The 24,281-nt window shown below is 43.1% G+C and overlaps 1 protein-coding gene across 3 annotated transcripts in view; it reads right to left on the bottom strand.

Annotated features, from left to right (window-relative positions):
* Nucleotides 1-23,342, bottom strand: part of ARHGEF4 (Rho guanine nucleotide exchange factor 4) — a 122,337-nt gene extending 98,995 nt beyond the window's left edge. For 2 of the 3 annotated variants that reach the window (XM_053951718.1, XM_053951719.1), the window contains exons 1-3: nucleotides 21,820-23,342; nucleotides 17,689-18,021; nucleotides 12,263-12,392 (exon numbers count right to left, since the gene is read on the bottom strand). In XM_053951718.1, coding sequence (XP_053807693.1) covers nucleotides 12,263-12,392; nucleotides 17,689-18,021; nucleotides 21,820-23,280 — 1,924 coding nt within the window. In that variant the 5' untranslated portion in view covers nucleotides 23,281-23,342. Of the gene's footprint in view, nucleotides 1-4,971; nucleotides 5,234-12,262; nucleotides 12,393-17,688; nucleotides 18,022-21,819 lie in introns of those variants that run through there. The other variant, XM_053951720.1, reaches the window with a different exon arrangement.
* Between the last annotated feature and the right edge of the window lie 939 nt (nucleotides 23,343-24,281).

Genomic DNA, 24,281 nt, shown 5'->3' with positions numbered 1-24,281 from the left:
AACTCCAAAGTAGCTGAATTTACAAAATCTAGTTCTGCTGCAAGCAGAGGTACAGAAACACGATTAGACTTCCTACCTATATTAACACTATTTTTATTCCCTTTATGGGAAAGCATGATGCTAGAGGATACTTTTCACTGAAAAAATACATGTCTGTAAGTGCACTGTATTAGGTGGCCAAGTTTACATACATTTAGCATTGACTGAGATTCCCTTTACTGGAATGAACTCAAACACTAACTAATATAGATGCCCTCACTATTTGAATGGGATGCCAAGTCACAGTTCAGCAGCACTCAACATTTGGAAGATGCATTTTCAACTAAGAAATATTTACTTAAGCTTTTTACTTAGTGAGGGCAGCTCACTAGCTCAACCAAGAGATGTTCATCTTGTCATTCTTCCTCAAAAGTTCAGGATTGCCCTTAGGTTTAACCTTACCATACCAGTCACCATTATAGATTAATCTACATAGAGAGAAAAATCCAAGTTAATTTAGCATGGATTATTGTTTGTTTGTTCTTAAATACATTGGTCATTTGTTCAGAAGATGAGTGGAAGTTATTCTGGCAGGTGACACAGGATATATGAGGGAACACATGGGACATGTTAGAGTGCAAGCAATGAATCCAGCTGAAATATCCTAGCTCAGGATTTGCCAAGGTGAGGGTGCAACACAACCTTGAGATGCTGCACTGGATGCTCTGAGGCACTCAATTTTTTCTTCCCTACTCTCTTTTGGATGCATTCTGAAGCAATTTGAACCTTAAATCAATCTCCCCTTGTGTGACCTCTAACTCTTGCTGACTGAGTGACCCTAGAGAAAGAAGGATCAGTGGAATTATGCACTGCAGTCCATGAACACAGCTGAAGACATCAGTACCAAAAAGACAGGGCTAGGGGAAGAAAATGAAAAAGAAAAGGCTCAAAAGAAAATCTCTTGCCAAACAAGAAAGACGCAAAGCATTCGCCACAGCTCTATTACTGTCTCTCTCATCAGCCACAACAATGAAATGAATGACTTGGGAAAAAACCTTTCTAAAAAACACACAATTTTCTTTATAAGCTCTGAATGAAGAAAAAAAAAACCTCCACACCCATGTTTCATATTTTCTTGTTTGTTTAAAGGCCATATTCCCAAGGGCAGTAGATGAGCATATCTGCATATTAGGAGCCACAAATCTGTGCAGAGGCGCATTGAAGTGGAGCCTGTACAATTAAATTGCTACGTATACACAAGTACACAGAGCATCCCAGGGAAACTATGGCAACCACTAGTCCTCCAGGTTGTGATTCCCCCTTTGTCCCTACCTTTCTTTGCTCTTCCAGTCCTTCCCAACTCGGACAAGAAAAAGAATAAACAGAAGTGTTAATGAGGTTGGGATTGGACCTGCAACAAAGGAGCTGGAAAGGCAAAGAGAGCTGCTCACAGGCTTTAATTGGGAAACATCCTAAAGGAAAAACTTGTGGAGTTGTACAGCAGTGATGAATGGGATACAGGCAGCCCTAAGGTACAAAGTCCTGCCTAGGAAACCAGGGTTAGAGCACCCAGAGTGCCACTGAATCACTTGCTGGAGCTCTGTCACAACTGACTTTTAATCTGCATGCCTTATGGGGTTTTGGCCAGCTGAGATACTTACAGCCTGATTTTCAGAATTGCTGAGACACCCCAGCTCCCGGTCCTTTTCTCACAGGAGACCTGCACCAGCTAAACACTTGGACACTGCTCATAAGTATTTAAAAATAGCAAGGGTAGTGTCCAAATATCAAACTATACCTTTTTATCTATCCTAAATCATGCTTTGAAAGTCTTTTGGGCCCTCTGTGAGGGTTACTGATGCTTGCAAAGTCCTCTGGCATCCTTAAATGGAGAGCCTGGTAGAAAAGTAAAGCATTACTTATTTTCATGCTTATATTTAGCTTCAGGGAGAAAGGTCTTCTCATGTAAGGTAGTGTTTACTGACATTCAGACCAGAAATGCCACTGATACTAAAAACAGTAGATTTTTTTCACTTCCTACAAGCCTGAACCATGGGGTTTTTTTGCATAGTTGTATTTCAAGTAGCATTTGCACAAAAGTTGATGCTGTAACAACAGGTGTTTTCTCTTTCAACTGTCACATTTAGCTTCCCCTCTTGATCAATATATTACAGCAAGGTCAGCCCCAAACCAAAAGGAATTGCATACTTCATTACTGACTGCAGAGGAAGATAATGAACCAAAGACAGTTTTTGCTCCTGTGAACCTCAGAAAACTCTTTTCTACACAGGGCATGTCAATTTGTATTTTTGAAATCACACACTGTCAAACGTATGCATACATAAACACACATACATCTCTGTGTTTTCACTTCCTTAGAATCTAAATTATCTAAAAGAAGAACTCCAATGGATGCTTTCTATACCTCCCACCTTCTTTTCACCTCCACATTTCAGTCATTTAAATCTGGCTTATTTCTAATCTTCCCTGAAGTCTTAGACAGCAACAGACTCAGTATAAAGATCGCTACAGAAAAGGTGATGCACACACGGGGGAAAAAAGCAAAACCCTCCCTGCCAAGTCCACCTATGCAGCCTTAAGGAAATACAGAATCCCTTTCAAACAGGGAAAGGGACTGGCTCATCCCTCAGACCTTTTTTAATGCAACTTCATAGTGTTTCCATACAATCTGTACTCTTTTTTTCACCCCCAACTCCTAGATGTATCACACAGAAAGATGCTGGAGGCTCCCTGATCCTCTGAGGGGAGGACATTGCCACACATTTTAGTTACTGCTTCTCTCATGCATTGCCAGCTGCTACTGCTCCTGCTGGGTTTTTTTCTTAGGTTTGCTGTCTGGGATGTTTTGGTTGGTTTAAACAGTGTATTAAATTTTACCATTCAAAAATGTTATTTAGCACAAGCTTTAGCACAAAGAAATCCTGCCTTGCCCCTCAGACAGGCAACTGACATTGGTGGAGAAGAGTAGTTCCGCCACAACTTCCTAAGTTTAAGCCAAAGAAGAATTCTAACGGAGAGGAATCAAAACAAAATAAATTCCTCCTAGTGATCCATTTCTCTCAAAGTTTAATCCTAATTCTGACCTCAATTGTGTTAGTAGCTAGAGACAAACTGCTCAGAAATCTTTTGCACACGAGAAGAGACCTACCACAGAGGCAGCAAGGAGTCTGAAATGAGGTGATCTGCTTTTATTATTGTATTTATATATCAATACTGTAATTATGAAACTTAATTTGGTTTTTCCCTGTTCTCAGTCTGTCTCCATACCATTTTCTGTTCCATTTCTTCACATCTCTGTATTTCCTGCTAAATGCATGTAGCATCCACAAAATGACACCATGCCTCACAGCCTTGGGAGCAAGACTATTGTGGAAATGAAAGAGCATTTAGAAAAACAGACTTAATTTCAGAGCCTGCCTTTGCTGTCAACCTCACTTCTTTTGTATCACTGTACACCATTTGTTTCAAGTGACCTGATTAAGCCCAAGAATGCTTCCAGGGAGGGCAGCTGACAGCAAACCCTGTGACACCGAGGGGATGGAGCCACTGCTGCAACCCCATACAACTCTGAGCAGGAGTTTGCAGAATGACCCTGTGCCAGGCCTACTTCATGCCAATGTCAGAGCATGCTGGGGTTAACTTGCATTCCCAGTTACAAGAGAAAACAGCCAGCAAATGCTACTGAGAATGCAAAAGCACATCATCTTTTACTTGAAGCCCAGGTCTTTCCCCAAAACAGAGCACCAATGGCTTGATCTCACCCTCAGCTTCTCTTCCTGTCCCTGGACTCTCAGGATGTCCTGTAGGTGGTTAGTGCTTCTGGCCACCTAGGAGGTGTGGTGTGCAGGGTGGAAAGTCAGGGAGACTGGCCACCCTGCTGTAGCCCTTCCCTGTATGGTTGTGCAGTTACTCACACTTCAGCAGAGACTCCAGAGCTGCAATGGAGCTCCGAATCTACAGTAGCAGATGGAGTGATAAAACCTTTCAATAATTAAAAGTACACACAACTAAAGCAGCTTACACAGAACTGCACCCTGAATTCTTCCAAAGCCTTGATTCTAGCTGGTAGCACTGGGTATTCTCACTAAGGAAATGGCAGTCACTGGTGGCCTTGAAGGCACTTGTCTGAATTTATCTAGGAGAGGAACTAATTTACTGCAGCTCTATTAAAAATCTCTCTAAACAGCAACAGCTGAACAGCTCAGCAGCCACTGGCCATTAACATCATTGCCAGGATCCTTTGCTAGGATCAGTTGGGAATGAGAAAGCTTCTTTACTATGCTTGCAGTTCAAACATTCAAACCCTAACCAGGCACATCAGTAACTAAAAACCAGAATGCCAAATCCAGACAGGTCCAGGCTACATGAACATGCCTCTGTTCATGTAGAAAAAAAATCTCTGGTTCAGAAAGACATTAAGTAATGGATGGGAAAGCAAAAACTGAACTTGAGCAGCTGGCTCAGGGAACTGCCTTTCCCTCCTTCAGTGCACAGCAGTGCAACCCTACCTACCTCTCATCTGCTGCACAGCACTCGCCTGGGCATTTTCTAGAGGCAGTGATACTCTCTCCAGTGGAATTTACACAGAGAAATATCAATTCTAACATTCAGCTCTATGTGATTAAGCTGAAATGAGAAATGTTCCAATAGACAAGAACAGCTTTAATCAGGTAGAAGCCTACACACTGTTTCCAAAGCCATTAAAAACCTATTTCTTCCCTCCTGACTTAAGAAGTCTATTAAGGGTCTGTGTTGTTTTGGTTTAGGTTTTAAGTCTGCAGAAGGTATAGCTAGCAAACACTGAATGCTTTGGTTATCTCTCCAGACTAAGATACTGCATTTTTACATACTTTTTTCAGAAGGTTTGGTTTGGTCTCTCAAGGTCAGTGCAACATCATAGAGCAGATTAAAAAAAAAAAAAAAAAAAAAAAAAAAAAAAAAAAAAGGAAAAGGAAGAAAAGAGCCCCTTACCTGTGGCAGAGTGCAGACTCTCCAAGCTCCAGTACCTGGACAGGACTCCTCTCATGCCACCACCACCACACACCACCCCGCTACTGTCTGAATCCGAGCCCGGTGAGAGCCCGGAGCTGCCGCTGCTGCTGCAGTTCTCGGCACTGTGTGCCCCGCTGGACTCACTGGGGCACTGCTGGGTCCTCATGCAGGCGGGTGACAGGGGGAGCCGGGGGCTCTGCGGGGCTGCGGGAGGAATCGGGCAGCGCTCTGCGGAGCTCTCGCAGGGCAGCGGGACCTGGCAGCGCCGGCTGAACCCTGGGCTGGATCCCGAGCCTCCTCTCCGCTCGCCTCGATGCATCCTGACATCATAGGGGTCCGCTAAGGAGGCTCCCTCTGTGGCAGCTCCGCTGCTCTCAGCCGCAGCTTCCAGCAGCTGATTTTTATTAAAGCCGATTTCAAGGCATTAAGGAAGCGAGGGGTGAGACAGAGATCTCAACTCCTAATTTAGCAGAACTGTCAGATTAAAAATAAATAAGTGGAAATAGTAGAATTTCATGCATTTTAAAAATGCCCGAGTGAGAGAGACCTTGTGTCATCTGCTTCCCCTGAGAACTCAGAAAGGATTTAACATATAAACTAATCATGCTTAGAGCTGGCTGTGGCTGCTGCTATTAAAAAAATATTTTTGTAAGTACTTGGAAAAAGAATTCAAAATGAAATGAAATGAAATTAAAGCCAGAAAAACACAGATTGAGATTTGGGGAGAGCGCAGTTGGGAGTTTTGAAAAATCATTTAGCATCCAATCCCAGACTGCAGACCTGGTATGATCCCTATTTCCATGTGTAACCTTTGTAAGAGATCTGAGTCCCAACTGAAACAGCATCACTGACTCATTTACTAGAAAGTTTTATATTCTCATTACCTAACAGGAGAGTCCCTGTATCCCTATAAGAAGGATCCTGAAAAAATATCAGTTTCCTGGGAATGCAGAAACACCTGTGCCGTTTAACAACAGCTTTGAAGCATCACAGATTTTGTAATAAAGGACATTCCTAGGTTGCCACTCCGCCCAAAGACCTTGCAGATGGCAGATTTGTCAAACTATCAAAATAATTTATGAATAGCCACATGGTTCGTACCCTGTGCAGCAGAAAAGAGTGTAAGACTGGAGCTAGCAGTGTGGGATTACCCAGGCCAGGTGAAAGTTTGGCCAGGTGAGACTGCAAGTAGGCGTTGGACCAAAGCAAAGGAGGAGATCAGCTCCCCCAGCACATCTGGGAGAGGGACAGCCACCCACATGTGGGCCACAAAGGAAAACCCCACACTGCTCCTGTCACAGAGAGAGTGAACATGGCTGCAGACACCCAAATCCAAACCCAGGAGCCCAGTTTCACACATGAACTGAAAACGCTTATTTTACAATTTGTATGTAAGGTGGATCTTTGCAAAGTAAATAAGGCCATCACAGCTTGTTCCAATAGAGACCCCTTTGAGTTTGCCTCACTATCCATGCTGTAGCAGAGTTATTTCAGCTCAGTAGAACTTCTGGTCTACTGAGTATTTCCTAAAAGGAAAAAAATGTCACACTCCATCACTAGAGAATATCACAAAGCACCCAATAATGCTGAACCAACTTAAATATTTCAGCTATTCTTTAAAAGAAAATTCTCTGTAGTAGTAAAAAAACCAACCAAAAAAAAAAAAAACCACCACCATTTCTAGTAATGTGCAACAAAATAATTCCTTCAATTATCTTCTGAGTGAAACAAAATATCTAATACTTCCTTACAGAGAAATGGAAATATGTTCTCAATTTGACTGCAGTAGAACCACTCTTCTGCACTGATCTGGTTCTTCCAGAACTGCCTGCATTCAAGTACAACTGGAGAGAAACTCCTCTTGATCACAATAATCGGGGGAAGGTAAATTCAACATTGACAACAAAGGCGAATGCAGCTATTCTGTGGATTTGGAGATCAGGGCATTGAGAAGAAGAAAGTCAGTGCAGCTCTTCAGACAGCAAAGGTGCTAAAGAGAGGCTACAATTCAGTCCTAATTATATGTGTGTCTGCAAGCAAAAATTTTGTCAGAATTCAAGACTGCAACCCATCATAGAGGGGTTCCACTGACTACAGATTTTGTTGTTGTTGTTGTAAAATCTACATAGAGATTTTCTTCTGTGACATTAGAGAGAAAAGTTATCTAAGTTTGACGTAGCAATAACTGACTCCAGTTAAAGATTAAGAATCTCACTGCACAACCTGGTAAAGATGGCCAAGCTAGTCTTGGACAACCTGATCTTAAATATCTGCTGGATGTTTTTAGCCTCTGCTGGGTTCTCCTGTAATCTTGTAGCTTCAAACAGTGATTACCAGATTCATTCAGGATTTCCTAGGACTTTCTTCTTCTCTCTTTGCCCCACAGAAGGTTTTTACTGGTATGCTAAATCTTTCAACTCAGTAGCTAATACATAAAATCTCACTAAACTTGCTAAAACAAATTTTCATGAACTCAGCCACTACCAGGCCATGCTTTTAAGACTGGATGAAACCCTTTGAATGAGCACATTATCAAGGACCTCACAGAGGGCAAATGTTCGTGGCTGTGGTTAAACAGGACCAAGATGGACATAGTGGGTCTAATCTTTCTGTCATTAAGAGAAAAAGTGAAAAGTATACAGCAGGCAACGTGATTATTTTTAAGCCACTTAAATTCAGTTATACTCTTCTAGTTAATGGGGATGGAACAGACATTTCATGGTACAGCTACCATGACACACTTCTGAGAACTTGCATACCACTTTCTTCAAGAGCTAAAATGACAAAAATGGAATAAATAACTCAGCTTGCTATTTTGCTGAACTACAGGACTGCTAAATATTTATAAGACATAATGAAGTCTTGTTATTGAGCTAATATTTTCCCTCTTGAACAGATTTCTCCAGTGGCCGTCAAACATCTTCACATTAACTGTTGCCAAGTGTGAGTTTAACAGCACATCTATAGCTGGGAAAAGAAGATGAAAGTTGTCCACATGATCTTGAGTAAACAAACAGTCCCTTTGCCTCTGAGAAATACTTTCCACTACACCAGAGAGGCCGGAGGATAACTCAGTATCACTAAGTGGTCAGTGTTTTCCAGACTATCCACAAAAGATTCAGCCCTTGAGAACTTGGCTCGCCTATTCTTGTTGCAGAATTTCCAAGGCCACCAGTATGTTCCTCATCAGCACACATCAGTCACAGGGAATTCATGCCTCTTTGCTTGGCACAACCAACCACAGCTCTGTGGTCTAACTCCAGGGCATCTCTTGTAGACATCTGATAGCAGAAAATTCAAAGATCTGAGGCTGTTCTAATCTGACAAAAAACATGGAAACATGGAAAGTTGCCAAAAAGATTTGGTCTGCATTTAGATAATGATTTAAAATAATACAGGTATGAGATTTGTTCTAGCACAGCTACAAACCTATCTTGTAATACACAGGTTACAGGCTCCTCCCTCTATGAGGATATGACAAACCCTGGAGGTTTATGGTCATGTGTGTGTCCCTGTCCCAGTCCAAAAGTTTCAGTCTCTGAGAGGCGGACTGAGGGGAACATCTGGGAAAGGGTAACAAGCTGGCACAAGAATAGAAAAGTCTCTGCCTGAGAGGCATGGATAGCAGTGAAAGCAGGGATATCAAGAAACTCCAGTTCTCAGACAATTACCTGTGCCTGTCAGTCACTGTGTTACCTTGTGATTGCCTCCTACTGGAAAGTCCCTGCGGAAAAGCTCAGAAATGGCAGCATATGCCCGAAGTGTTCCTTCTGCTCTAGTCCCATGGGCTGGTAGCTCTCACACCCATAACTGCCCCTCTCCTGGCTTCAGCCTTGTTGCAACTACATTCTCACAGCTGCAGCCACTGTCCAAACAGCTTCCCAGCAACATCCCCAATTTCAAGCACTCTTCAGTTTATAAATAAACAAATATCAGACTCAGGAGAGATGGGGAAGGAGAAGATAGGTCTCATAGCCTAAAAGACAAACATGCTGGTCCACTGCTTTAACCCAAAGCCTTGTTATCCTGTTACTGCTCACTCCAGTGCATATTAGGCCCTTCCCTCACACCCCTTTCCTGCTGTGTCATAAGGTATTGCACCAGGTATTCAGAGGCTGCTAAAAAGCAGAAAAGCATTTCCATATCTACTTTAGGAAGTGTTTTGCTTCCTAAACTGGCAGTAAGGGACAGACTGAACAGTACAAATGAAGATATGGGAGTACCCAGACAACCAGAAAAAGAGGAGACTGAGGGGGGACCTCATTGCAGTCAGACTTTCTCACACAGGGAAGCAGAAGGACAGACAATGATCTCTTCTCTCTGACAGCTGGTGACAGGACCCAAGGAAATGGCCTGAAGTTGTGTCAGGGGAGGTTTAGGTCAGATATTAGGAAAAGTTTTTCTCACTCAGAGGGTAGTTGGGCACCAGGGCAGTGGTCCCAGTGCCAAGCCAGCCAGAGTCCAAGAAGCATTTGGACAAGGCCCTCAGGCACGTGCTGCGGCTCCTGGGTATGGCCAGGAGTTGGACTTGATGATGCTTTTGGGTCCCTTCCAAATCAGAATATTCTGTGAACTAAAGGGGAAAGACACTTGATATTCACCAACACTCCCTGCTGAAGCGTGTGTGCAGCCAAGAAAGCTGTTCCAAACTGTCCAGGTGCTCCCGATGTTTGGAAGAGGACGGTGAAGCTCACTGCCCTGAGGGTGCCTGTGTATGCTGGAGGGGTTTCACCCGCCCCGTCCCCGCCGGGGGCTCCGCGCTGTGCCCGGCACGGCACGGCACGGCACGGCGCATTGCATGGCGGTCAGAGCCACCTGCCGGTGCCGCTCGGCTCGGCAAGGGCTGCCCAGGCCGAGGCACCGGCGGGCAGTGCCGGTCCCCGCTGCGGGGACAGCTCGCAGCCTGCCCCAGTCCTGCCAGCAGGGCACAAAGGCAGCGAGAGGGGGGCTCCGACTGCGGAGAGGGGCGTGACGAGCACAGCTGATACGGCGTTAAAATGAAATTTCTCTGCACTCGTTCTGTTCCGCAAAATGCAAGCAGCCCGGCCAAGGATAGCCAGGCTGTCCCCAGCTCTTGTCCCCAGCTCCTGGGCAGGTGCAGGACAGGGTGTGAGAGCTGTGCATGGCACCTTTTGGGCTGGGACCATCCCAGCCATCATTTCATGCTTGCAGAACTAGAGAGACCTCCATCCTCCATCCCTCACAGTCTCTGCAGCATTCCCTACACAAGGTGACGAGGTGCAGACTTTGGGAGTGGGAAATTTATCCATATTTTCAACATGGAAGTATCTAGTAGCATTGGATATACTTTTATATCCAGCATCTTTTATGACTAAAGCATAGACTGGAATCATTAATACAAGCAGCTGCAGCTTTAGAGTTAGAAATCTTAAAATTAAATTAATTGATTATTTATTTTATATTTATTTTACATGCCCTACAGCTCTGTCAAAAGCAACAGGTATCACAACAAAGCTGTGCAAGAATCAAAGAGGGCATTCTGCTGCACTACTGTTGCCTCAAGGACATAGCCAATATTAAAACTGATCCATCGGCTTCAGAATATGACTTCAGTAACTTGCATTTTTCTTCTCATCCACATCCTACCACAGGCAGGACACGTGCCCACGTTCATCTCCCCCAAAATGCTTCTAATGAAGCCCACATGCAGAAGCTAATAGAGATGGCTGTGGTAGAAGAACCTCTGCTTCCTCTCTCCATCAGTTTCCTTTCCCAGGAGCATGGATTTGGTGGTGGGAAAATGATTCTGCTCTATTTCATTTGTTGTGCTACATTTACTCAGAAATTCTCCAAGTCCAGGCTTAGGTTGTGGTATGACATTCACTTGTACCTATCTCAGGAATATTGTGTGACTCACAGATGATTCAGGTTGCAGGCCCCATTTCTAGACAGCATATAAACACCTACAGCACTGCCAGCTGGTCAGTCTGCATACATTTACTTCCCCTATTCACCTTCAGAAATTCATACATATTTTTTAACTCCCATGTGTCCTAGTTGGGAGCTACCATGAAATTTGTCTCAGCTGTGACTCAGAATGTACTTCTATGACAGTAGTGCTCAGGGATTTCAGCTGATGTCAGAGATGCACGGACAACTTGACAATTATGGGTTTCCACCTGGGATTTCCAAAGAGGAAAGCTACAGCTTTTTTAATTCAGCCAGGGAGCTGGTCCTAAGCATTGGGGCAGCACCAGATGCTTGGGATAACAAGTGATCAAAACCCTCAGTGCTGAGAGAGCAAAGGCAAGGCTCTCAACACCACAACAATAAACAGCTTTCTTATTTCCAGATCAAGCCTCATGACTCTGTGCATGAGCTTCACAAAGCATCAGAAAACAAACCAGTTTTGCTTGACAAAATACTATGACCATTCAACTCTGATGTATTTAGTTCAATGTTATTGTCACTTAATTAGGTAACTCCAGCAGGGTTTAATCGATGGTACAGAGACCTTCTGAGGCAGAAATGGCAGTTTGGCACCCAACTGTGGCTGGCTTTTCCTAGCTAGGTTCCTAACTGCCAACAACTCCTCTGCATTCTGTTTTCCTTATTGCAGCCCAAAGTTCTCTGATAGAGATATCTGCAGTGTTTGGGCAGGCACTGTCAGATGGAGAATTTAAAAACCTGGCAAAGATACATCTCACAGTGCAACTTACATTTTAGTTCTGAGAAAGTGTCAGTCATCGGAAATGAAGCAGACATGATACTTCATGTGCACTCCTCATGAAAACACAGCATACTTGTTCTTTAGGGGGATTAAAAGTACAAAAAATTTCTGTCTCTAGAGGCTCATTTAGTTGCTTTAGTGCCTTATTAGCAACCTGAGAGCAATCTCACCAGGAATTTCACTGTAGTGCTCTCCAGCAAACACAAGGCTGAGCCTATTTCCTCTGCAGAAATCTAATTCAAGGGTGTGATAGAGGTGAATCATCGTAAGTGAGACAGGGTTCTCATGAGACAACACAATGCTTCTACATCAAGCATACTATCATTGCAAGGAGTGATCTCTTCTTCACTAAAAAGCTGACTATGCCTTTAAACAGCACCCTGTTCATCCACTCAAGGAGAAAACAAACCCGAATGTGAAAAGCACGTGAAAAATTAAACTCTAAAGCAGATTTCTGCTCAGACATGGATGCAGCAATCATCATGAACAGGTTAGAATGCTTATCACAAAGTTTCCACATTCAGTAAACCAGAGCTTAACTCTCTCCTCATTCCCACCCAGCCAGGCCAGCGTACACACCTGGAGTAGAGATGCACTGTTTCCAGCCCACGCAGTCCAGGCCTGTCGGGGTGCTCTGGGAAAACGGATGCAGCTTCAGTGGCAGGATGTCAAAGGCAACAGGAGATGTGATGGATGGACTTATTCCAGCCTGCAACAGGACAGGGAAAGCAAAGGCAACAAACATTAAGTTTAGATGCCCTATTGGACAAAATACAGCATTCATCCCAGAGCACCTCTTCCCACCTCTGATACCTGCCCATATAAGTAAGCAGTATGTTAGTGGACACACATAGATGATTATGGCTAGAAACATTAGAAAACAGTGAGAAGGCAAGGAAAACTGCAAGGTGATAAAACCAGAAGTGGATAAGCAGGTACTGGATTCATACTTCACATACAACCACGCACACCTCCTTTCACAGACAGTGTCACTCCTCCCTATAATGTGTTTCTTGTGGAGGGGGTTTCATATCACTACAAGGAATCATCCCCTCAGCTACAGAACTATTCCTGAAGCCTTGTGACTAATAGGTCCTCTTCTGGTATTTAACATGAAAATAAAGCTTTTTCCTTCAGAGATTTATTGGTACCAGTCCCCAGTCATATAGAATGTGGATAATAACATTTTTCTCTTCAGCTAAAGGTACAACTAAGAATTTGCACACTCTCCTCTACCCGGCTGATTGATTTTATAAAACTTATAGAACTTAATAAAACTTTGAAAACTCTATACCACTGCCAGATCTCATTGAATTACTAACGTTTGCTGGTTTAAAAGGGAAAGCATAGAGGTACATACACATAGCTCATGGCCTCTAATGCAGAATGTAGTAATTAAGGCATGCTGCAGATACGCTTTTATCCCTTTTTCCTTTTCTCTCTTTTCTCTCCTGTGGCTGCCACACACACAAAACATCAGTGGCTGGGAGATCAGCTGGTCAGTAAGCACAGACAGTTTTTCATCTCTATCACTATTGCCCCTTCCTTTTGCCACTGACATTCTGTTACAACATATCCATGCTTCACTGAGCCAGGAACTTGGCATATTGAGATCTCTCCCTCTCCCCACCAGCCCACAGCATGTACTATCAGCAGAAAGTCTGCTGACCAGCCTTGATGCTGAAACCTCTTCTGTAGATCGTCATTAGCCAAACCCTCCTTCCCAAACTAACCAGCACACAGTGCTCACGCAGCTGAGAGTGCTGCTGCTCCATGCCTGGGTTGGTTTTCTATTTCTGGACTTAACTTTCCTAAAACAAAGAGAACACTGCCAATACTTTGGCACAAATCACCATCTCTTGAGGGATAGCATGAACCCTGTTCAAATTAACCTGAGCAGTGGCTGTTTTTCTAGAAAAGTCACAGCAAAGTTCCAGTGGGAACACACACTCTTCTGGTGACAGTGAAAATCAAGCTTACTGGGCCACAGCTCTGAAAATGTCAAAAGTAAAGTCTAGGTTATTTACATGAAAGGTGATAGAAAGCATTATTGTTCTGTTTAAGAATAGAAAGCAAAAGCCTAAGGCTGTTACAACTGCAGGCTTCATTTTTATTAATTCCTGGGACATCAGAGCAAATTTTGGTACAGGCATCATTTGATTCCTATAGCATGGAAGCCTGTACAACCCTAACTCAGGAGAAGAAGCATTTTCAGCAGTGTTAGTAACATGTGAGCAGGGATTGTACAACCTACAAGGGAGAGGATGAGAAATGAGGGAGCAGACCATAGTAAAGGTCCTCTCTCCTGTATTTTCTACACGAGGATCCAGAGGTTATTTCTATGCTCTTATGCACAGCAGTTCAGTCCCAGGCAGAGGCTGGGTCTCTGTTGTATATCCATGCCTTGTCAGGTGCACACTGGGGGGAAATGTTTCTCATTAAATCTCCTCCTCAAAGCGTATTCATCTCCCTCTTAAAGTCTGAGTTGTCCACAGTGCTCAAACCATGGTACTACACAACAAAACTTCATTTTCTCTTATTTTGGATGGGGTAAAATCAGATTTGCAGAAGTAATATTCAGGGCAATGAGCTAAAGATCTATTTTTCACTGCTTCTCATTTCTCTTTCAAATTAAAAGAGCTTTTTTTCTGCACGATACCCCCTCTGGGTATAGCCCCCTGATGAGCCTTTTAGGAATCTCTCTAATTTGGCAGTGCACTAACTGTGCTCAAACAAACACACATAGAAGCCATGTCTGTGCTTCTATTACTGTGCACTCAGGAGGCATCAAGCTTAAGAGCCAGGGTTTAAGTTTTTGTCAAAACAGGAAAGCACTGCATGGCAATAGACAGGCAGTTTAGAGCAAGAATAATTCCCAAAAGAGAGCCCGTTGCCATTACAGCATTCCATATGTCAGTGGTTTGAGGCATTGTCTCTGCTCCAGTTAGGGAACTTCTCCTGCATTAAAAACAAGCAAGAGGACCCCAGGCTACAGCCTAAAACCCATCACCATGTGAAGGGCAAAGCCTAAGGACAAGCAAAAGAATATAGATTCATTCATAGCTATGTTTCTCTTCTTCCCCTTGGGCTGGGCAACAGTGGGGGTGTTGTATTAAGACTTTAAGGCCCCAGATCAGAAGCTGCTCAGCTTGTTACTGGCAGCATCTCATTGTAAGGGACAGCTGGGTCAAGCTTTGAGTTTGACTGGGAATTTACACAAGCTGTACCCATTTAAGGAAGCAGAGCAGCTTACTGGACCTAAGCAAAAAAAAAAAAAAAAAAAAAAAAATCCTACTATATATAGAATTGTTTGGAGGTAGCATTTTAAATGTTTTTGGTTTTTTGGTTTTTTTTTTTAGCTTATAGGTAGTTTCTTGATTGTTTGTCCATTTTTCCCTGTCCCAATTGCCAGCCCTCAGAGCAGCCTTATATTTCCATTATGCTCCTCTCTGTACATGGATCTGAATGATAGAGTGGTATGAGAAATCAGCACTTGAATAAGCAAGAATTCCTCTCTGCTCTGCCCCATTAAGTTGTTTCCCCAATATTGCAGCATTACATCACTTTGTGGGCTGACCTGATCTTGACTTAACACAATGTGACTTCTCACAACAAAAGCCACACATCCCAAGGCAGCTGTGTCAGAAAACATCAGACTTGTAATTTCAGATCTCCAAAGCCCCATACAGTCCCCTTGTTGCAGTCACAAAACCACAACAGACAATGAACATCTTACAGAGCTTCTTTTGGGATAACCTGTTCCTTCTTACTAAAAGGGATTCAGCATCCTTCTAAAACTGCCTTCAAACACTGCAGCTTGTGACAGCACTCCCAAGACACTTGGGAGTATGAATAAGCCAGCACTATTACAGGACCAGAGCATTGCAAAGACAGATTAAAATCATATGAAAACGGTACTGTGTGGTTATTATTATAAATAAAAAGCACAAGCCAAGAAATTCAGTTATATGGGCATAAAAGAGAGACTTTGAATCAGTCCTCTCATTTTGCAACCAGTATTTTGCTTTCTTGGCCTGCCTACAAATATTAAAGTGTCAATAACCTACGTAACACAAATGGACAAAACCAGTAAACCCCAAACCTACCTACACACTTCTACCCAGAGAAGAATGAACCAGAAAACTGAAGCCCAAGAGCCCCCCGAGCAGGTGATTTTCAGAGAGGCCTCAGGGTCACAGGGGCAGCTGCACATCATGATGCAGCTGATTGCAATTTAGAGGTAAGTTTGCACCCGAAAATAAGGGTGGAAATGCTTAAAGGAGAAACTGTTTTCTGGCAGCCTCCAAATGTGCAGTCAATCAGCAGAGCAGACAGCATTCAAGCTGTGTAATCTGATGGCTCTAGGGGAAGCTATTGAGGGAACTGGTCACTCCTCTTAGCAGCCTTAATGCTCTCAGTGCCAGCCCACATGCCCTGCAGCACGGGCTAGATTTCCATCACTACCCATGCTTGTCGAGGAATTGTGAGAAATATTTTTAGATTTCTGTTAATCCCTGACCCTATGTAAGCCAGGCATTCACTTTCACTAGCCCACCTCATCCCTGCACAGCACTGAGCACTCAGAACTTCAGCCGAGGTAGAGAAGTAACCTAAGTAATTTATTTTTAATTTTTTTTTAATCCTAACATACACAAACCTCTAGAGAAATACTCATTGTCTCCATCTCATAGGTAGTAGGGAGCTGAGCCAGGGAAGCATCCTCACTGAACTAAGAGTGGGAAGCACATCAGAGAATCATATCCAGCACTCATCCACACAGCAACTGGCAACACTTTGTGTTGAAGAGCCCAACACATACAAAATAGCACCGATTTTTAGTCTCTTTCCTTAAGAAGAGGAGAACAGAGGGCAGTTTTTTAGAATCCCTGTTTCTGGGATTGCCCTATCTCACTGTCCCAGGTGTCTGTCAGTTTGATGGGAGCTCTCCCAGGTGGACAGGTTTTTCCTGGGCAGGCCAATGTTTCCTCTTCACCATTCACAGAACTGTCTGTGCACAAAAGCTCAAGCATATTCTGAAGTGGTGATAGGACTACTGAGGCCTCATCTCCTCCCCAAAATTGTCATTTTAATGTAATAACAACAAGAGACAGGCAACCAGGACAAAAGAGAGAAAGGGAAACAAATACAGATAACAGACCAAAACAGAAACCCCTGAGGTAAGCTTTTATTTGAGTATTTGCTACATGATTTCAAGCTTGATCAGAAACTTTCTCAATATTATTGTGAGAGGCTTCATAGAGCATCCCTTGATCTCATGTCTTTTTTCCCCAGAAGTATTGGGGAAGTATTCTTTTGTATGTATTAAGGCTAATTTTGGCTCTTGGACAGAGATTTGTGACTCTCCCTGAAGGGAACAGGCCTTAGCTCTGAATCCAAAAGTAACAGATGCCATCAGTGTGAGTCACAACAGCCACAAAGCTTTTCACAAGCAATCATAATGCTGAACTGAAAGTCTCCCTTAGTGGAGAGAAGAATATTAATAGCTAAAAATCCAAAGGCAATGTTCTCTTGAGTGTTTCACAGCAGGAATTTGCTTCAGTAGGAATTGTGGAGTTGGCCTCGCATACAAGGGAAGTCTAATTTAGAAGTCTGTTATTAAAGTTATAATAGGGCAACACCACAGGGCACAGAATGAGATTTCATCAGTTTAATTTATATTGATTTAAGGAAACTGATTTGCTCCTTGCCTTCCCCATCACTCAGCTCACAAAGCAACCTGATTCTCTTGCATTCTATTTCCAACATCTCACAGGGCACGAACTGTTTGATTTCAGAAGCTAAGAAACCCACCACCTTCAGGTGTTATCACTCAAGGGCCAGTTTAGTGTTTCTGCAGTCTCCACAGAGCACCAGGCCCACAGAAACACTGACAGAAGTGGTACCAGACACAGGATAAGGACAGGAATATGATGACAGCAGAGAGAAGCAGCCGGAGCAGAGAGGAAGAAAATGCCAGGGAACAAGGTCGGTGTATGGCTTCTTACTTGTGAGGGGTCCTGTGGGAGATGTTGTGATTGAATCCCTCCCTCTGGCTGTGTCTCCTTCTCTAGCTTTCTTTTTTGATTCCTCTCCATCCAAACATCATCGAAGCTGAAGCACTTATAGAGGGGTTTGGGTCTCTTCCTCCTCCTCTCTGGTATCTCCTTGGCTTTTTCATCTGGAGCAAGGAAGGAGAGCCTGCGGGCTCTGCTCTCCAGGGTGGAGGCAGGGCATGGTGGGACCCGGGGGGGCCTCCTTTTGCGATGGGGAACCCATTTCTTATTTGGCCTCTTTCCAGGTGCTGTTTGACATGGCTGTTTAGACTCCTGTTTTACACACTGCAGGTGAAAACACAGCGTTTGTTGGATGGGAATTTTGTTTGCTTCAAGTCAGTTTGAACAGAAGATGGCAAAGACCTGTTACTCAGCCACAGAACTAGTCAGATGAAAACACTTAGGAGCATTCTACCCTGAAGCAGCAGCTCTGCTATCCTTTGAGGGTGCAATATACACTCCCTGTGCCCAGGACAGTGCCCTGTTCACCCCTGTTTTAGATGGCATATCACACTGACATTCCACCAGGATTTAGGTCACTCTGTCTGTATAATACTGTTTACAAAAACACACACGATGATGTTTCTGAAAATAGAAAAATGATCTCTTGTCTGTTTCTGGTTTTCCAACTGTACTTCAATTATACAATGTGAAAAGGCTTTGTAGGTCTGATATATTAAGCCCTATGCTTCCTGATATGCTCTTTACACTTTCCATTTTATTTGTTTGATGCTGGGCCAAGAGTAAGAAATTGCACAGCTTTGCCCTTCACTCCCATTTGAGTGGTTGCACAAAATTTTAGTTTTTATACTAGAACAACTTGAAATCAAGTGTGCCCTTAGGCAACCAGCTACTACTCCAGGTAGCATCAGTGTGAGATTGAATAATATTTAAGGTAGGAGATAACAACACTGGGGAATGAGTGAACTCAGGAGTCTCATGACAAAAAAAATCCTGTGTCCTGACAATAGTATCCATCCAGTTTCTCACAGATCACTTGAAGAACCCAAATAAAACCCTCAAACCATCACAGACACTTCCTATCTATTTTCAACTAACCAACAATTCCAGGTCAATTCTTCTTTACCCCTTGTAAGACATGCCACAATATAGGAAAAAATAGATTGTGTGAAAAAGGTGTTTTGTGCCTAACCCCACCTCACTGGACAGGAGCAAGGAGAACATGTGAATTCCAAACATGGGACATTTTAGGACAGTTTGCTCTTGTCTGCTGAGTAACACAATTATGCAAGTAAAATCGTGCCATGAACAGATTAATTAAACATGTAGTGAAGGGCCTGGCAGATGGGCTAACTGGTAATGGTTCTGTCTTGCTGTTTTCAGCATAAAATCTTTGTCCTGGAGGAAACCTGGAGAATGTTAACCATTAGCAGGAAATGAGAGAGGGGCTGGTGTGTGCTCCACCAGGCTCAGATGAGTTACTTACCTGAGTGGTAGCCAGAGGTGTCCCGGGTGAGCTGATCCAGTGCAGTTTGGCACAGCACTAACACAGATAATGCTGACACAGCTATAGAAATACCTGGCCAGGGCTGGGGAATAAATACAAATCCCCATCCTGGAGGGCACAATGGGAAAGTGAGCTCAAGAGCTTCACTATTACAGATATGTTTTCCACTAATGTCTTTACTTATGTGGAACAGAAAAAGACTTTTCTTCAAATTCACCCATAAACTGAATTTTATGATCTCTTTAGGAAGCAGCATACATAAGGAAGGCCATCCTTAGGGCCTTATAGATGCTTATAGATGATAATTATTTTGGAAAGACTTAACACTGCAAATGTACTTTTCCCAGTGTCTGTTGTATTTTCAGAAATTCCTGAAAATAAAGCTTTGCTTAAAAAATTCAGGGTGCAATTCTACTTCATTTTACAATGTCATGAAAAGGTAAATAAATAAATCTCTATCTATTTTAATAGATTAGATGTTGTGTTTTGAAAGCTGGGACATTTGCATTAATTTTTAAGCTCCAGCTGCATTTGTCCAATTTCAGATATCATATTCTGCAACCTACAGAAGAATCAAGAAAATGAAACTGTTTTTATATGTCTTAGATACCATTTAAAATTTTTATGGTTTTCTTTGAATAATTTAATCTAGCAATCAATTTAAGTAATTATTTATTTGCTCCTAATGCTTACATTATAGCATGTAGATTTGCCTTTTCAAGGCTTTACACATACCTCATCTCTACACTCTTTTCTAGATGTTCTTTTGAGCTGTAATTTACGGGTCAATGATTTTATTCATCCTCTGAGAGGCTTCATCTGTTGACAATGTGTACAGTCCAAGTCTCTCGCTTTTTCCTAGGCTGCAGTCTCTTGTTTGGAATGCAGTGTGCAGTATTAAGTTTGTAGGTTAAGCTGGTGCCCATGAAACAAAAGATTTTCAAATAAAGCTAAGCACAGAAAGTAATAAAGCTAATTCTCTTCCCCTTTCCCCCCCTGGAATTCTGATACTACAGCTCTCACTTCTCATACTGCCACCCAAACACTTCTTTGGATTCCAGACAGCTTTAGAGAAAAAAAACCCAAGCCAATCAACCAAAACACTTTCATTTGGGAATATGAGGAGAGGTTGAGAGAGCTGGGTTTATTCAAGCTGATAAGAGAGCACTAAAGGCAGTGTAAGAGCAGTCACCAATAATTTTGTATTTGCATGGATAATGGAATCAAGCTCTTCTCAGTAGTGCCAGAGAACGCCACAAGACAGTGGCCAGAAACTGCAGCTTGGAAAGTTCTTGTTGGGCATTATGAAAAAAAATTTCTCAAGGACTATGTTTCCTAGAGAGGCAGTGAAACCTTCAGCAATGGAGGTTTTCAAGACTTGGCTAGATAAAGCAGTGGCTCTGCCTATCTTTGTTTCTATATAAAAAACAGGGAGTTTCTGTAAAAATGTATGGATAAAGGGCAGGATAAGACCATCTTGGAGGGTATCTTAAAGGCTTAATGTAAGCTGTGAGAGGCAAAAGATAACAGCAGCAAAAGCTGTGCGAGGCTCATTTGAGTTGAACACAAGCAGCCCTCAGCTGTTATGAATTATCAAGCAGTTCCAGATTAATGGACCCTCTGAAAATTGTCTGCTTCGGGTATGCAAAATTTCATGCACTCTCTCAAGTGCCACTTTTGACAATCTGCTAAAAAAAAAATATTCTCCCATTTCTTAATGTCAAAACTTATCAGTAATAATGCTGAAAAAGTAGCATGGTCAAGGCATGTTCTGGGATCTCAGTTACAGCTCAGTCTCAGTCACTCTGGGGGGGTTGTGCTTAGCCACTGAAAGAGACTCCTAAGCTCCCAGCCACTTACAACTTGGGAAATCCTCTCTAGGATTAAAAGCCTACTGATGGAGGAAGTCTCTGCTTTTAGAGCTCTCTGCCAATCATGAAATCCCTACTGAAGATCCAATCTGTTCCAAGAGATTCAGGCTGTGCAAAGGATTTAATGTATTACCTGGATTAGAACAAAATACAACATGAAAAGGAGACCCTGAGCCTACAGTTTGGGGTTTTTTTCTGTCTGCTGTAGAAAAGGCAAAAGAGGACTTCTAGTAGCAACCAAAAGGTACTTGTGGTGACTGCAAAAGACACATGGTACTTCAAAAGACAGCTACTCATTGTCTAAAGAAAGTGATTTTACTTCTTAAAAAGTGACTGCTAGCCATAGGACTTGATATCTTTGTCGTCTTTCACAATGAGAAACTTGTTTACTATGCACCAGTTACAAGGCTCGATTCTGCCTTAAGAGGGGTAAAATCCAGCTTAAAACTGGAGATGAACACAGGGTGATGTCTGTACAATCTTTAATGGTGCTGTGATTGCTGCATTCCTTTGGGGTTTTGTAGCAAATCCTCCCTTTAAGAGTGCATCAATTCATACAGTCTTGAAACAGAAACAGAAAGAATGAGTAGTTCTACCTATCTTAGACCAAGAGGAGTATTTATGCACTCATCTAACCAACAAGCCATTGAGTCATTGAAGAGTTTCATTGGAATTCCTAAATCATAGTAAAGCAAAAGACTGCAAACCCAACCACTCCCTGATCATTCCCTGACAACAACTCACCTCATCTTGGAGCATGTCACTAATGGAAGAAGCTGTATTTAAGCTGATCTGGGATTGACTGCTTATGCCACTGTCATCCCTCTGGAAGTCGTCCAACGAGTGTAAGAGACTTCCTCTGGGTTTCAGTGTCTTCGGTCTCTCAGGAGCCTCCAGACTGCTTTCAACTCCAGAGCTGTTCTCAAGAGAGATCATAGAAGCGGCGCACACACGCCCAGGATAACGCAAGTTCTTGTGCTGAGAAGTGGATCGTGAACTCTGAGGTTTGGGACTCATGGGCCTACAAGGCATGTCTTTACCATCAGAACTGGAGAGCTGGGGACATGATGGACTTGACTGACTAAATGTCAACTGCAAATCAGTGGGGCTAAACGGAGTTTTCATCCAGTATTCCTCTAGAGAAGTATTTAAACTGTTGCTCAGAACCTCCTGCTGTTCATCACAGTCTGAACTCTGTGAGTATCTGATACCCAAGTCATGGGACTGTATTCGTCTTCTCCACATACGTGCAGGTAAAGAGACATCAACAGGCTCCACAGAGCTGTCAAAATAGTTGGAATTTGTTAAGGAGCCATTATCTGTTTCTGTTTTAAAAAAAGTGTGTCCACTGGAACTATGCTGTCGCTCCACTGATGTTAACACGTGGCCACCAGTTGCATTAAGACTCTCCTGTGTGGATGATAAACTTACTAAGACAGGTCTTTTTAGTCCATCTGCCTCCTTGCTTTTTAGAAAAGCTTTCCAGGTGCTCTGGCGAAGTTTGGCTTTCTCCTTTTCATTTTTCATTGATGCTTTTGAGCTTTGCTCAGTTCTTTCCTTTTCTGGACATTTGGACTCAAATAAGCTTGAGAGGGATTTGTGTGCCAAGGCCAACCTTGTCCTGAACTTCTTACCCTCAGGCGTTTTGTTTCTTTTGTGTTCATTTTCAGGGAATGGTTTTCTAATCCCTGAATACTCCACAGGTTCACTGTCATTGTTTTCAGATGAACCTGAAACTTGTCGATCTGCATCTTCCATCAGTATCCGACCAGAGCCAGAGGCCTTCCTCAGGCTTAATCTGTTGAAAAATCCTGAAGATCTCTCATAAAATAAATCATCATCATCGGAGTACTCAGAGGTGTAGCTTTCCTTTCTGTGGAAGACTAAACCAGAAGAACAACTTTTGAAAGACAGTAAACTTGCAGTGTCTTCATCATCTTTCCCAACATCCAGTTCTTCCATCTTTGCCTTGCTGCCAAAAATACTGCTGCTTCCCTGATTTTCCCATGAGGCAGGCTTAGTTTTCTTGAAAGATGTCATTTTTGGGAATACTAAAAACCTGGAAGCTTTTCCACTATTCTCATTCTTTGTTGGCTTTTGTACAGCTTTATAAAGACTGCTGTTACTCCCCAGGATGTGGGATGAGTTCTCATCCAGTTCCTCACTGTTAGCGCTGCAGGTACTTACACTGTCGAGGCCCAGCATGAAAGTGCTGTGGGTCTCCCTGTTCAGAGATTCATCAAAGACATCAGACACATCCAGACTGAGTGCACTGTCTTTGCTGGGGCTAGAGGTGTCTCCTGCAGGAGAGCCCTCCTTTCCTTCCCAAGGAGACGGTTCTCCACAAATACCTGTTTCTTCCTTTGAGCCATTACAGATTTCCTTTCCTTGCCTGCCTACTGTTTGTCCAGAGACCATGCTGGACCCTTGAAGGCTGACACCAGCACCATCTCCCTGCCACAAACTGCTTACACTGCTGCTCATTTCCACTGCCACTGCCCTGGTAATATTCAAACCTTCCTCTGTGCTTCGATGTGCTTTGAATTCCTCTTCCTTAGACACCTGGTCATCACTTCTTTCAGGGTTTCTAAAGCCTGACTTTCCTAACTGTTCTGTCCTGAATTCAAAACCCCTCTTTGTTCTGCAGGGCTCTTCCTCAAAGGCCATCACACCACTTCTACCCTGTGATTTTGCAGTGCTGGGCCTTTCAAGGCAGACACCAGCACCATGTCCCTGGCACACACTGCTTACACTGCTGCTGGTTTCCAGTGTCACTGCACCAGTCACCAATGCCCCTGCCCTGCAGGGCTCGTCCTCAGAGATCCTCACACCACCTCGACGGGGGGATTTTATAAATGATTTTTCACATGGATCTGCTAGACTTTCTGCAATAAGTGTATCACTGCCCTTCACACCACTTCCACTGGGGGATTTTATGAGTGATTTTTCACATGGATCTGTCTGAATTTCTGCAGTAAGTGTATCACTACATAGTGGTACAGCAACACTCCTGAATTCCAATTTTGCACTTGCTACTGTGGAATTACTACAAGGGAACCCTAAGGATGAAACTGCTTTTGTTTTTCCTCTTTTCTGTTCTGAAATTTCTGGTTTTACTTCAGCTGTATCCCTACCAGAGAGTACCTCTGCACTGCCAGGAATGGGGTGAGTGGCCAGAATTAGTTCTTCACAGTTCCAACTTTCAC

This window comes from Vidua chalybeata, chromosome 10 (genome assembly GCF_026979565.1).
Source record: "Vidua chalybeata isolate OUT-0048 chromosome 10, bVidCha1 merged haplotype, whole genome shotgun sequence".
NCBI classification, from domain to species: Eukaryota; Metazoa; Chordata; class Aves; order Passeriformes; family Viduidae; genus Vidua; species Vidua chalybeata.
This window is presented reverse-complemented; position numbering and strand designations above follow the sequence as displayed.